This window comes from Dasypus novemcinctus, chromosome 22, assembly GCF_030445035.2.
Source record: "Dasypus novemcinctus isolate mDasNov1 chromosome 22, mDasNov1.1.hap2, whole genome shotgun sequence".
Classification (NCBI taxonomy): Eukaryota; Metazoa; Chordata; class Mammalia; order Cingulata; family Dasypodidae; genus Dasypus; species Dasypus novemcinctus.
In genome coordinates this window covers 63,733,351-63,749,082 of record NC_080694.1, presented here as the reverse complement: position 1 = coordinate 63,749,082, position 15,732 = coordinate 63,733,351, and the positions used below count along the sequence as shown (strand labels likewise).

The window sequence follows — 15,732 nt, the reverse complement described above, 5'->3', positions numbered from 1 at the left end:
GCAGTAAAAAGAAAATTAAAGGGAGAATTTGGAAATGTTCTTTTTTTTTTTTCAGATCCATTTTACTGATCTGGTCCAAAGTGTCACAGTAGCTACTTCCCTGCATTCAGCCTCACTGATAGTTATAAGAAGTATTTTCACTGCTGGTGATCAGAGGAGTACCAAAAGTGACCTAGAGAAGGAGAGTTCAGATGGGAGGAGTGCTCGGTCCATCATCAAGTATTCACTGAGCACCTGCTCTGGGCCAGCTGGCACCATCGTAGGGGCTTGGGACACATTGGTGCACAGAGCAGATGGAGGTCCCGCCCTCACAGAGTTCATATTCTAGTGGGAGAGAAAACAATGAACAATAAGCTTAGAAGTACATTATACTGAACATTAGATGGTGATAAAGTACTTCGGAAATATAGGAAAAGGGGGAGCAAAGGTTCATAATTATATAGGGTGGTTAGGAAAGCCTCATTGAGAAACATTTGAGTGAGGATTTGGAGGAGAGGGTGTCAACCCAGTGCTATTGAAGATGGGAAAGTGCTGGATTCCTCTAGGCTCTTGGCTCTGTCACATAAAAGAATTTACGAACATGCCAGTTCAGTTAGGCCAGTAAAAAGAATGTATTGGGAGATGGAGGCAAAGAACGACTGAAAGCGTTGGAGGTGGGAGGGGCTATGTTTTAGTTTGCCAGAGTTGCTATGACAAATAATCACACAGTGCATTGGTTAAAACAACAAGCATTTATTGTCTCACCGTTTTGAAGGCTAGAAGTCCAAAATGAAGATGTTGGCAAGGCCGAGCTTTCTCCCAGAGTCAGTAGCTTCCTGGTGGTGGCAATCCTCCATCACATGGCCATATTTCTCCCTCCACCCTGCCTGTTTCTGATTTCTGGCTTCTTTCTCTGACTGCTTCTGAATTTCCTCTCTTAAGGCCCACTTCATCTAAATAGGATCTTTGAAGATCTACTCACAAATGAAGAACATCTTCAAAGGTCCTATTTAAATAGGGTTCACACCCACAGGAGCATGGATTAACACTTGAACCTATCTTTTGTGGGGGACACAATTCTATTCCCAACAGGCAGATAACCTATTGATATGAAGAAGAAGAAATGGGCAGAATTCCAGAAGGCCAGGTGATGTTAACGGTTGTGTGAGAGGCTGGGTAGTTAGGGCGCAGAGGTGCAAAGGCTCTGGAAAGAGGGGCTGGGAAAGAGCACAGGATAACTGCTGATGGCTGCTTTCTAACCTTGTGACTGTGAACAAGTTGCAAATTATTTCAACCTCTCCCTACACTTGTGGAAAGACACGGAGGTAGGTGGAAGAGATCTCAGAAGGTAAAGTGACAACTATTTATTTATACCAAATACCATTGATTATACACTTAGGATGGATTTATGCTTTATTTATATATCAATAAAAGTGCTTTTTTGTTTTTTAAAGAAGGTAGGGCGATATGGGTGAGCATGCAAAGTCCACTTTGGGGCGAAGGAGGGGATAGGAATTGGGAGGCAGGGGAAGGGGAACAGACACCTGTTTGTATCCTTGCCCTGGAGGGGCCCATATCACGGAAGTCAGTGAGATGCCCCAGCCTCCGAGCTGCCTAGAGAGGAGCAGGGGCATCCACGCGTGGGGTGTGTGTGTCCGCGGTCCAGCGATTGCCCTGGTCAGAAGGGCTCGGCCTTGGAAGCGTCTCTCTGAGCTCTGCCAGGTCTAGGGTGCGTCCCAGGGCGAGAGGGGACAGCGGTAGTGCCTTTGGCCTGGGGCTGAAGCTGCCAAGTGACCTGAGCGCACAGTGTGGGGTTACTAGGGACCATCTCTGGATAAAAGTCCACATTTCAGGAGTAAATAGGTAACATTTCTGTAGAGCTTTCCATGCACCTTGCACTGTGATAATTGCTTACATGTTTTAACTCCTCAAACACTGAGGTAAACATGATTATTATCAATAGCATTTTAAATAAGGGTTAACTGAGGCACACAGGTGAAGTGACTTGCCCAAGGTCACAGGGCTTGTGCTGTAGAACCCATTCAGATAAGGCAAAGCCTGCTTGATCATTGATTTGCTTTCTCTACCCATGGAAGCCACATCAATGAATTCCTTTTTTTTTTTTTTTAACAAATCAACTTTATTAATACATATTAATAAAGCAACAATTCATCCAAAGTGTACAGTCAATGGTATTTGGTGTAATCACATAGTTGTGCATTCATCACTTCAATCATTATTAGAGCATTTTCATTATTTCAATAATATTAATAAAAAACAGAAAATGAGAAAATTCTTCACCTCTCAAACTTCCCCTGCTGTACATTGCTGCTATTTCTGGCTATTCTTGCACAATTATTTATTTATTAAGTAGTTTTATTGAGATATATTCACATACCATGCAATCTATTTAGAGCATAATCTGTGGTTTTTAGTATAATCACAATATGCATTCATTATCACAAAAAAATTTTAGAATTATTTCACTACTCCAAAAAGAAAGACTCCACACCCCTTAGCATGCCTTCCCTAACCCTGCATAACCACTAATCCAATTTCATCTTTATAAATTGATTTATTTTTACATTTTATATAAATGGATTGCTTTTTAACAGTTACCCCAGTTAGAATTCAGAGCAGAGTTTTACAATATTCCTGTTAATAGGCATTGAGGATATGTCTTGTTTTTCACTATTAGGAACAGTAATGCAGTGACCAGTCTCAAACATGCTTTCTTGACCACAAGTGTTAAGGCAGGGCCATAGCCTATGTACATTTTTTAAAGTTTTTATTACAAAGAATTTAAAACATCCAATGAGTTGAGAGAATAGAATAATGAGCCCTTACATACCCATCAGCCTTCAACAGTTAGCAACTCATGGCCTATTGTTTCTCACATATCCCCATCCACTTTCTTTTTTCCCTTATTTTGAGGCAAATCCCAGATATATTATTTTACTTGTAAATATTTATTATGTAGCTCTTACAAATAAGACTCTTTTAAAACATATTCATAATACTTCAATGAAAAATTAAGTTACTATATCATTATATACCCAGTAGACATTTACATTTCCAATTCTTAATGTTATAATTTGTTTACATGTGTTTGTTTGAATCAGAATCCCCATAGTGTCCACACAGTGTGCTTGGCTGATATATCTTATATAGCACTTTTAATCTAGGGTTTCCCTTTCATCGTTTTTCCTCATTGCATTATATTTATTAGGGGAAAAATGACAACCCAAAAACTTTTTCTACCCCTTAGTTTCCCACAGTGTGCATTTTCATTAATATATCCCTATAATGTAGTTTAAAATGTTTTGTTGTCCTCTTTTATTTCCTGTGAATTGGTAGTTCAATCTAGAGCCTTGCTCAGAGTTAGGGTCAACCTCTTTGGCTAAACCACTTCATTATGGTGTGTTCTTCCATGAGTAAGGATTGTCTGGTTTTCCCTTTTTGTAATGTTAGCAGCCATTAATGAGCAGTGTCTACATCCATTAATTCATTGGTGGTGGCAGAATGGTGATATCCTATCATTCCTTCTTTATTCACAAGTAGAAATACATCTATTAAAAGGAACTTTTCCTTATCATCTATATGGTTACCAAGTGGTTTAGTTTATATGGAAAAAAGCAGGATACATGCTTGATTGCTTACCTTTATTGACCATTTTCCAAAATGCTGAGTTGGTTTTTTAGCATTGTCCAATGGTGACCAATTTTCAGAAATTATGGACTCACAGATAAAAATATATTTTAAGTATTTTAATCCATTATTGTCATCTTTATTGATGCTCAGATTTGCCATCTTTGGCCAAGGGCAGCTCTTCAACTTGGCTCCTGAGACCCTTGTAGTCAGGAACTTCCTTGTAAGGTGTGATAAGATGTTACAGGTTCATATCATACACCTCCTGCCTTAGATCTGGAGTCAGTCAGCCACTTCTCCAAGGAGTCCCAGGTTATTTTTGTGGAAATGAAATTTCAAGACCTCAAATTGAGTACTTGTGTAGAGCTGTTCATTGTTTACAATTCTTTTCAATGGTAAGAACTAGGGAATATATATATTGTATTTCCAATTCAAGTTCATGACTCTGGGGTTTTTACTCTTACATTTGTATCACCCCCTGTATTAATTATCTATTGCTGTGTAACAGACTACTCAAAACTTAGTTGTTTAATACAACAGACATTTACTATCTCACAGTTTCTATGGGTCGGGAATCTGGCCACAGCTTAGCTGGGTCCTTTGCTTCCAGGGCTGGGGATCTCATCTGAAGGCTTGACTAGGGAAGGATCTACTTCTAAGCTCATATGGTCATTGGCAGAATTCAGTTCCTCAAAGGTTGTCGGACTGAAGGTCTCAGTTCCTTGATGGTTGTTGGCCAGAGGACACCCTCAGTTCCTTTCCAAGCAGGCATCTCTAACATAATAGCTTGTTTTATCAGCACCCCCAAGGGAGAGCATCTGCCAGCAAGACAGAAGTCACAATTTTTTGTAACCACACCTTTCCCCTGTCTCAAGAATCCAAGTTCTCAAGGATAGTGGGATTAAGGAATTAGAATATCCCACCATATGTGCATTTTAAATTTTAATAACTACTACTAAAGTCCCTCCAAATTGGCCAATTTATATTTCTACCAGTCTGGTATAGAATATGGTTATTATCCCATATGTTTGTCAATACTCTGTCAATAGCAAACTTTTACATACTTGTGGGTCTGTGAGATGTGTAATGGTATTTTGGTTTTTAGTCCCTGAGTACTAATAAAATTAGGCATCTTTTTATACATTTATTGGTCATTTGCATCTCCCCTTTGGTGAATTCTTTACTTATAGCCTTTGTCCATTTTTTTTTTTTTAAGATTTTTATTTTTTATACCCCCTCTCCCCCCCCCCCCCCAATGTGTGTTCTTCTGTGTCCACTTGTATTCTTGTCAGTGGCACTAGGAATCTGCATCAGCTCTCCATGCATGCAGTGCCACTCTTGGGCAGTCTGCGCTTTTTTCATGTGGGGTGGCTCTCCTTGCAGGGCGCAATCCTTGTGCATGGGGCTCCCCTACATGGGGGACACCCCTGCGTGGCACGGCACTCCTTGCATGCATTAGCACTGTGCATGGGCCAGCTTACCACATGGGCCAGGAGACCCTGTGTTTGAACCTTGTACCTCCCATATGATAGTGGATGCTCCATCAGTTGAGCCAAATCTGTTTCCTGGACAGTTTTCTTTTGAGCTTTTAAAATTTTACTTATCAGGGAAACGGACTTGGCCCAGTGGTTAGGGCGTCCGTCTACCACATGGAAGGTCTGTGGTTCAAACCTCAGGCCTCCTCGACCCGTGTGGAGCTGGCCCATGCGCAGTGCTGATGCGCGCAAGGAGTTGTGTGCCACGCAGGGGTGTCCCCTGCATAGAGGAGCCCTACGCACAAGGAGTGTGCCCCGTAAGAAGAGCTGCCCAGCGTGAAAGAAAGAGCAGCCTGCCCAGGAATGGTGCCACACACACGGAGAGCTGACACAACAAGATGACGCAACAAAAAGAGACACAGATTCCCGTGCCACTGATAACAACAGAAGCAGACAAAGAAACAAGACGCAGCAAATAGACACAGAGAACAGACAACCGGGGTGGGAGGGGAGAGGGGAGAGAAATAAATCTTTAAAAAAAAATTTTTACTTATCAGTGGGTAGAATTTCTTTATATTCTAGATACTAATCCCTTGTCATATGTGTGTGTGTTTATATTTATTATATAATTATGTAGATGTATATATATTTATCTCATTCTTAAAATTAGGAATATCCCTGAAAATGCTGAATTGGAGTTCTATTAGTCAGCCAAAGGGGTGCGGATGCAAAATACCAGCAATTGGTTGGTTTTCATAAAGGGTATTTATTTGGGGTAGGAGCTTACAATACCAGGCCATAAGCTTAAGTTACTTCCCTCACCAAAGTCTATTTTCACATGTTGGAACAAGATGGCTGCCGATGGCTGCCAGGGTTCAGGCTTCCTGGGTTCCTCTGGGCTCAGCTCCTCTGTTTTCTCCACAGGTCAGCTGTAGACTATCAGGCTCTCTAGACTTTGCCTCGCTCCAAGAGGTCAGCTGTAGACTATCAGGTGAATGGCTCTGTCTCTCTCCCTGGGGTTTCTGCCCTAAGGAACCTTCTCTATTCCTCTGTGTTCTCCTGGCTCAGGTCCTCTGCTCCTGGGACTTGCTTCTCTTTCCTCTGTGTGCTTGCTTCCCAGGGCTCCAGCTTAAGACTTCAGCATCAGATTCCAACATTAAAACTCCAACATCAGAAACCCTCAAATCTGTCCTTTGCCATGCCAAGGGGTGGGGACTCAATGCCCTAATGACATGGCCCAATCAAAGCCCCAATCATAACTCAATCACGCCCAGGTACAGACCAGATTACAAACATAATCCAATATCTATTTTTTTAGTTCATTACCATATAAAACTACTACAGGAGTCTTTCTGAATCTCAGACTCCAGGCAGAGTGAACCCGTTAATAAATTATCAAGGTTCAGACTATCTGGAGAACCAAAGGAAGTCCCAGTTGTGGCCACACCAGTTCCATGAGGTACAGGAAAAGGTTTTGCAAGTCAAGGTGGAGAAAATCAGCATCACAAAGAATCAGGAATTCAGCCTGCCAGGAAAGACTCTTTCACACCAGGAAATCTGCAGACAGCCCTTTAGGCATTTCTGCTACCAGAATTCCCTTGGGCCTTGAGTCACCTCTGGGAAATCTTCCTGGTGGTTGTTTCTTCCCCTGCCCTGGAGATTAGGGAATAACCAAGCCTTAATGCTTTTGAAGAATCTCCTTTGTCAATTACAGCTTCCCTGCTCTCATCTGCCTAATTCTGTTACTGACTCAGGTGACTCCCCTCAGAGATGACAACCAATAGTAGCCATGTTGAAATTCAAGTGTTACTAGGAAGAGGTAGAAAACCCTGGATGGCCTCTGCAGAGCACACATCTAGATTCTGGACAACTTTGGAAGAAATCCCTTAGGGATTTTAGATGATTGGGAAACCACAGCTGAAACAACCTGCCTTGGGCTAAAATTATCATAAGGCTACTTCCACTGACAAATTGAGTTTGGGACAATGATTTCTCACAGCCCACTGGCCTTGAAACCTGCATCTTTAAGTAACAAAGTACCTGGGCGCTGTTGTACTTCATCATCCTGCCCATTCTTGCCCTCTGACCTTTTTCTCTAAAATTTTCCCAGATCCACCTCGGCTTTATATGTCCAGTACCTTACATTCTCCTTTCTCCAGTCATATGCTCACTTATGAACTCAGTTCTTTGGCACTAGAAGAAAATGTAAGCTGCCTGATATCTCACCCCTTGTCCTCATTGCCCGGCTGGGAAATCCCAGATCTTAATCTGCATATCCTCATCTGCCCAGCAAACTTTAGTTTTGTCCTTGTGGATCTGTACCTCAAAGCTGAAATCTTTATTGCCTCCATTCTACCAGCTTTTCCCTTGATGCCTTGCCTTTATGCCAGGTGAGACTCATACACTATTCTAATTCTCTGTCAACCACCTAGCTTCCCTCCCCAACTCTTGGGCTTCCTTGAACCTACGATGTGGAGAAAAAGAATAATTAGAAAACCACATCCATATTTTTTCCCTTTGACTTTCCATAGATTCAACAGCATTTATTTGCTTGCGGCAATTTGTGTTTTTTGGGTTTCAGTTCAGTGCTGTTTTTCTGCTGAAGGGAATTAGGAACATGTGCGTAACTTAAACACATTCAGATAGAAACTGGTGGTCAACACGCACAATTGGGAATAATGATTCCTAAATTTGAAAATTTAGATTTTATGCATACATGTAAAAGTTCATGGATCAAAAAGTCATCTTCTTTGTTAACTACACAGCCTTAGACAAAGAATGATTATACGGGGTTCTGTCAGTACTGACTGTGGCTCCCCAAGATTCAGAGTCCAACTTCAGCACAATACTTTCCGTCCTGATTTATCACAAACTCCCCTCTACTGGCTTGTTGTTCACGCTAGTCATGAAACTAGAATTCTTTCCAGGCTGGTGTTTCATCTTTGCCAGAGGAATTGCGGTTGTCTTCTCACTGTCTTAAAAATGTCTATAATTCCCTCTGTAGCTCTATACCACTTTTTAAGCAGTTCATTTATTAAATCCTTTTACAACTTAACTGTAAAAAGACTATGAGGCCACTGTGTAGTCTATCCTTGTGTGCCTTCTTCATCTCCTTAGCTGCTTTGGTCAAGGGCCTCTGGATGGCCTCCAATTCATCTGATTAATTTGCCCTTCTTTACTTCTTAGCAATTTTCCTTCAGCATGCCTTTCTATGTCTTCAATAGGCCCATCACCTCCTCCTCTGCCTTTTTTACCTGATACTACTACAGGTTGCTCCTACTTGGCACCTCGCCTGGCATCAGACCACTGACACCCCTGACCACAGCCCAGGTCTTTCCCTAAAGCATTCTTCCTTACATTCTTTTTAAATGCCAAAGTCTATTCAGGATGTCCCTTTCCCACGGCTGCCAGATAACAAGCTCATGCCGGTGTCCTCTTTTTCTCTCCATGATGGTTATCTCCAGACCTTCATGGATGGATGAAGGTCCATCCTTTATCCTTTAGATGTTTAGATCATCCTTACCTCATGTATCTGTTTCAGTTTTGGACTATGGATTCAGTGCACTCTATGGCTATTATAACACTGCCTGCATTTTAAAACCGGCATTCTCCAGAGACAATTACAAAAAAAAAAGCAAGATTTCATTCTTTAAATGCACAATGTAAACAATTAAAATTATTACCCAAGTGTCTGACACCAAAATTAGACATCAAGAAAAGTACCAACTTGAGTTCAACATTCTTAGGGGTAAATTCTTAACATTATTTGCTACGATAGTCTTTGAAACTATATATGTTTCATTTTAAAAAAATAGTTATTTCATTACATACATCAGGTTTGCTTTGGATGAGTACAATCTAATGTGTAGCTGTGTCTTGTTAATGTCTGAATTGTGCCTTTATCTACATTAATCTAACAGATTAGCATTGTGCTCCAAGTAGAAATGTGCAACATATCTTCGAAAATCCAAGAGGTCTAGAGAGGCTCCTGGGTTACAGGCTCCGTGTAGCTGCCATGCATTGTTCATGGCTGTGTCAATCATGTAGTTCACCAAAAGCGAGTACCATTTCTTGCTTCTTATTCTCACCCTGTATTTGGAAATGATTTGATCCATTTTAGCGACACCTCCCCTGCATTCGCCATACAGTTTCACTATGGATGGTTGATTTATCGAAAGGAGCTCCTCATCACTGGCAAAACAGCAGCTTATTTCATTTACTGGTTCTATGCCTACAGCATTGGAGCACAGGTTGACAATGCCATCACCGTGCCAACGACACAAAATTATTTCATCATTTTCTTCCACTTGGAAATCGAAATGCCCCTTCTGCATTTTTCTCATATGTTCTGCAGGCATAAGGGGACATTTTTCACTCCTGTTCTCACGAATTGCTCCCGTTGCCCTTACTCCCTTCTTCTTCAAGGCTGACACCAATTTGACACTTGTAAAGAAGCTATCAAAACATAGGTGATAGGGATACTGACCTTTCTCCAAAAGAACATCAGCAAAGTTCATCACCAGATTTCCACCTAAACCGAGATCAAGATTCTCATCTGCCTTCACAGTTGATTCTTCTTGATAGGGCTCAAACCAAACCAGATAACCCTGTGTGGTTGTACCACACCAAATTTTATAGCCAATTCTAATAGGCTTTCCATTCAGGAATTGGCCACTATCGAAGCATTCACACATTGACTTATCAAAGCAGTAATATTCTTCCAGGGGAGCATATAAGAGGAAATTTTTATTCATTTGCTTTATGAGAGGCCTCAATTTTGTAAACTTATCTTTTTGATCTAGGCAATTATTATCTGCAAAATGTAGGTATGAGAAAATTAATTCAAATCTGTCCCTTCTAATTGCATTTCTGACCAGGTTCTGACTGGCATCAGAGATTTCCCAATACATTCCCCTTCTGGGATGCCTCACAACTCCACTGAAAAGCAGGACACCAAATACACACTTCATTTCCTGAACTGTGACATCCAAGGTGACATTTTTCTGAGAAGCGTAAATATTGGTTTCATTGACAATCATGTTAAATGTTTCATCGTCAAAAAATAACTCAAAGAGCTCTACTGGGTTCAGCTTTTCACTCTTGAGATTCAGAAGTCCAGAATCCAGTGCTGACCAGTTTGGAAAGTTGGGTTTAATGTCTCTTCTGGTCCAGTTCTTCTCTGGAACACTTGACACCTTCAGTTTCTTCTGAGCTGCCTGGATCTCATGCTCGTTATCTTCTCCTGCATCCGAGTCACCAGAAAACGCGAGGCCTTGGAGCAGTTCGCTCACTCGAGCTTTGTCTCTCTTCCTCCCTTTGCGGGTGATGTCTCCTGCAGCGTATTCCAGGGATAAAATGTGCATCCTGGCCCACAAGTCGCTAGGGTGAGGATCCTTCAAAGTGTTCAGGTGTGTGACTGTCCTTTTGGAAGGGACAGAAGTACTGCAAGGCACCTGGGGTGCACACTCTCTGGAAAGATAAAAAAAAACATGCTATAAAAACCCTGACCTTTTTGTGTGATCTTTTAACTTAAAAAAAATTAAAACAAAAACAAAACATTGAGCAAGTAGGCAACAGAGTGATATTTTCTCTCGAATTTCAGTAAATTAAAAACTATTCCAAATTAAAAGTTTATAGAAGTTAAATCGATGCCAACGAAAATAAAAATCACAAAAAATTTTTTAAAAAAATCCTGACTTGTTCTCTCATAAATAATAAACCCTCCATAGCCTAAGCCATCTTTTGGGGGGTTACTTACTTTTCCCTCCTCATTTTCCTACAGGGAGGACTTTAGCTAGACTTAGCATTTCTGGTTTCCCTCCTCACTTGTCACTCCTTCCTCATAATTCATTTAATTGTTGAACCTGGAAGATGGAACTGCGCATTTTTAGGAGATTCTCTGCTCCTTTTACCCAAGTTGTGAAAGGCAAGCCCATGCCAGGGGAAGTCTAAGGCACTCCAGCTCTGCCAGTGCAAGTCCATTGAGCTCTGCCTTTGAGCTCTGCCTCTGCCTCTGGCCTCTCCAGCTTCTGTCAGTAATAAAGCTGAGGTTCTCAGCACCAACTGTTTGATGCTTGTGTGTCTGTCAATTGGTTCTGAACTTGGACAAGGAAGAGAGTTGTTATGTACAGGGCCCCCTCAGAGAATTTCTGAAAATAGAAGGATTTAGCCTCTCCTAGTTGTGCACTTTTGTGGTGGACAGGGTGTTTGAACTGATTTCTATGGGGTTCATAATAAGGAAGTTGAATAACACCGACTGTCGAAGGGGATGTGGAGATAAACGAACCCTCCTTTACTGCTGTGGACATGTAGGTGGTACAGTCTTTGGAGAACTCTGTTTAGCAGTACTGAATTAAATTTAGCATAAGCACATCTATGACCCAGCAATTCTGTGTATTTATCCCAAAGAAATTCTCACACAGGGACAGGTTTGAGGATGTTTACTGTAGTACCACTCATGTTGGTGGGGAGGTGAAGGCAATCTGAACAATCATCTTTGGGGACACTGAGGCAAAATATGGTGGAAATACATCAAAGAACATTATGCAACAGTTATAAACAAAGGAATAAGTGTTTACACAGAAATATAGATGGATCTTAAAACATGCTGAGTGAAACACTAAAACAGAACAATATCTATGAATACTATTTTTAAAAATTTAGAACACATGCACACAAAAGAGCATATTTTACATAACTACATATTAATAATAGATACACATTAAATCCAACATGCTAGGGGAAGGGAATGGGAGTGGGGAATGGGTAGAAGAGTGATACAAGGAAGTGTGTGTGTGGGGTGGGTGGCTGGATCTTTGGCAAGGTTGAGCGGCTGCACCAAACATAAACAGACTACCTTCAGAATTGTTTTTATGTGAAACAATAACATGTCTCTGCTTTTGAGGCGCTGTGAGTTATGGTTTCATTTGCCTAATGCTGAATGCATACAACAGGTAAAATAACAGGTTCCTATTCTCCAGTTATTACTCTGCACTAAGTCACTGAATGTTCTTTCTCTTCCTTTGGCGGAACTTGACTCAGGCCACAGTAGGTTTATGAAAACTTTCACTTCTCTTAAACTTCAAGATACTCTATTTTAGCTGAGATTTAGCTCTGTTTCCCTAACACAAATTAATGCAAATAAGGAGAATCCCTGCCTGCCCTGCTCTTCAGCCTAATTATCCCACCTTGTCTCGTTTCCCGTCTTCTCAACTCTCTGAGGAGTTAATGCTCTCACAAGCAGCAGCCCTCTCCTTGAGATCTGCCCCCCGCTCTCCTTCAGAAGTATCTATGTTATGCATTAATCCATTGCCATAACCAATACCTATTCGGCACCTACTACTATCTTTAAATTTCTTTTTCTTCATCGGCTACTTTCATTTGGACCTTTTCCTTGTATAGGTATTTCCTGAATAAAGGTTGAAAATACCCTACTTGTCCCCTTTCAGCTCTGATGAGATTGCTTTTTTAACTCTCGTGGCAGCCTCACCTACAGCCCTCACTCTGGTCTAAATCCTCTGCCTTCTGCCTTTTCTATATACAGCTCCATAGAAACATAATGAGTGATCAGGTGGGGTGGACTGGGTCAGAACAGGTTTCTTAGAAACAAAAAAGGTCTGTGCTCCAAATGAAATCTTTAAAAATTACTGCATTTGATGGGTCACTTTCCCGGCATAGGGCCTCCCATGACCACAGATGTGAGAGTGGCACTCTTCCTGTATTATCCCAGGGAAGCGGGCTTTTCACCAACTGGTGCCTCTGACCCCATTTCAATTTCTCCTTAGAGCTGCAGGATTCACTCCACTCAGGACCATGTACACTCACCCGCTGGGTATTCTCGGGACCTCCCAACCTGGTTCCATTTCCTTGGACGTTTCTTGCTTTGCATTAAACAATACATCTTTAGGCACAAATTCTTCAGCTGAAATAATAAATCAAGAATTGAAATGGGCTCCAGGAAAGATGGTGTCAGAGTAGGTAGACAGGGCTAAACTCTCTTATAAAAACAATGGAGGAAGAGCAAAAAGCTGCCTGAGGGAGCTGTTTTGAGGATCTGCGGACCAGGAGAGTGCTGCACATCATCCAGGAGGGTGGCGGACAGAGAGACGAAGCAGCCAAAATGAAAACCCTGCGTTACTAGGTCCCATGTCCAGGAACGGCACCCACCCCCCACCCTCAAGACAAACAAGGGTAAAACCTTTGCTCACTGCAGCCAACTGAGGGGGGACAGATGTCTTCCCTCCCCGGGAAGAGGGAGAGTGTGGCAAACGGCAAAGAGTGGTTTCTCTTCAGTGTGTTTGGACAGCAGAACCCACTTTGAATTTCTGCCCTGGCCAAACCAGAATCACAGGCAAGTGGAGGGTGAAGAGACACTCCAGTGGAAAGATTTGTCAAAGACCACCATCTGCTGGCAGACCAGGAAACTGCAGGAAGAAAAAATGCTTGTTGACATCTCTCATGTCCGACCCCTTGGATCTGGCCTGTGCCTCATTAATGGGTCCCTGGTCCTGTTTTGATAACTTAAGCTGAGCACTTTTAAAGACTTAGAATAAGTTGAACCAAAAATCAAAGAAGAGCCATGAAACAAAACCACTAGGCAAGAGAGAAAAACTGTCAAGAGTAAATTTACCAACATAATCAGATGCCTAGATATCAACGAAAAATTAAAGCCATACTAAGAAACAGGAAGAGGTGGCACAGCCAAATGAACAAACCAAAAACCCTGATGAGACACAGGATATAAGACAACCAATCAGGGATAATCACATGAATATCCTAAATCAATTTAAAGGCCTTGAAGGAAAATATGGCTAAAGAGATAAAGGATATTAAGAAGACACTGGTTGAGCAGAAAGAACAATTTGAAAACCTGCAAAGAAAAGTAACTTATGGATATGAAAGACACAATAGATGAGATTAAAAATACACCAGAGGAAAAGGAAATATACTAAGTGAAAGAAACTAGACAAGTACTACATCCGGTCTCACTCCATCTATATAAACTATAAATATAAATAAATTAGAGAGATGGAAACAAAATAGCTGCTATGTATAGCAGGGAAAGGATAGAGAGAATGAGAGGTGATTATTAAGGGGCAGAGGTTTTTTTGTGCCTGCTTTTTGCTTATTATTATTATTGGAGTAATGAAAATGCTCTAATATTGGTTGAAGTGATGATTATACCAAATACCATTGATTGTACACTTTAGATGGATTAGAAGCTTTATGACTATATCAAAACTGATTTCAAATAAATAGAGTAGAGGCATATAAGAGCAGATTTGAAATGGCACAAGAATGAATAAGTGAAATTGAGGACAGAGCATCTGAACTTAAAAAGAAGAACAGACAGAAATGACAAATACCAGAGATAAAGAGAGGATTCTGAAAGCAGCAAGAGAAAAGCAATGCACCACATACAAAGAAAGCTCAATAAGACTATATGCGGGGAAGCGGATACAGCTGACTGATAGAGCATCCGCCTACCATATGGAGGGCCCAGGATTTGATCCCCAAGGCCTCCCGACCCGTGTGGTAAGCTGGCCCATGCATAGTGCTACCACGTGCAAGGAGTGTGCCCCACAAGGAGAGCCACCATGCGTGAAAAAAAGCACAGCCCATCCAGGAGTGGCACCGCACAGGTGGAAAGCTGACACAGCAAGATGACACAACAAAAGAGAGACACAGTTTCCCAGTGCCATTGGATAATGCAAGTGGACGCAGAAGAACACACAGCAAATGGACACAGAGAGCAGACAATGGGGGGGATGGTGTACAGCATCCAGGGATGAGCAGGAGGAGGAGGCTAATAATTTCAGTAAAGAACTGTAAATTGCTCTTGTCACATGGTGGCTCCTGACACCAGTCCTCCACTCTTGTGGCAGGCCACTACACATTCCAGCCTTGCTAGCTGCTGATAACAGAAAGGGACGTAAAGATCCTCTTCTCCAAGAACAGGGCGGGCACTGTCTATCACTGATCATGGCTTTTAATTAGCAAATTCAGATTGCTGGGTTCCAGCTCAGAGGGCAGCTATTGTTTCCACCTGCCCTGAAAATAGGCAGTGGCAGCCACTGTTACAACCCTTGCCAAACAGGGGCAGTCGCTGGGGATTTTTAATTTTTTTATTTTTTTAAACATCTGCTTTTTTTTTTTTTTTAAGACTTATTTAATCCCACCCCTCCCCCCTGGGTTGTCTGTTCTCTGTGTCTATTTGCTGCGTCTTGTTTCTTTGTCCACTTCTGTTGTTGTCAGCGGCACGGAAGTGTGGGCAGTGCCATTCCTGGGCAGGCTGCACTTTCTTTCACGCTGGGCGGCTCGCCTTACAGGTGCACTCCTTGCGTGTGGGGTTCCCCTACGTGGGGGACACCCCTGTGTGGCGCGGTACTCCTTGCACGCATCAGCACTGCGCATGGGCCAGCTCCACATGGGTCAAGGAGGCCCGGGGTTTGAACCGCAGACCTCCCATGTGGTAGACGGACGCCCTAACCACTGGGCCAAGTCTGTTTCCCTCATTGGGGATTTAAAGACCCAGCTCTTTCTCAGGGCTGCGGGGGACAGTTAGCTGAAGGGCTGCATTTGCTGGGCAGGCCAGGAACGCTCAGCTTTGGGGAGTCATTTATCAGACAGG

General features: G+C 42.1%; 1 protein-coding gene across 1 annotated transcript in view; it reads right to left on the bottom strand.

Moving 5' to 3' along the window:
* Positions 1–2,092: 2,092 nt before the first annotated feature.
* The window catches only part of PGBD1 (piggyBac transposable element derived 1), a 29,024-nt gene continuing 15,384 nt past the window's right edge, over positions 2,093–15,732 (bottom strand). Inside the window, exons 4-5 of the mRNA XM_004474188.5 lie at positions 12,927–13,023; positions 2,093–10,571 (exon numbers count right to left, since the gene is read on the bottom strand). Coding sequence (XP_004474245.2) covers positions 9,011–10,571; positions 12,927–13,023 — 1,658 coding nt within the window. The 3' untranslated portion in view covers positions 2,093–9,010. The remainder of the gene's footprint in view (positions 10,572–12,926; positions 13,024–15,732) is intronic.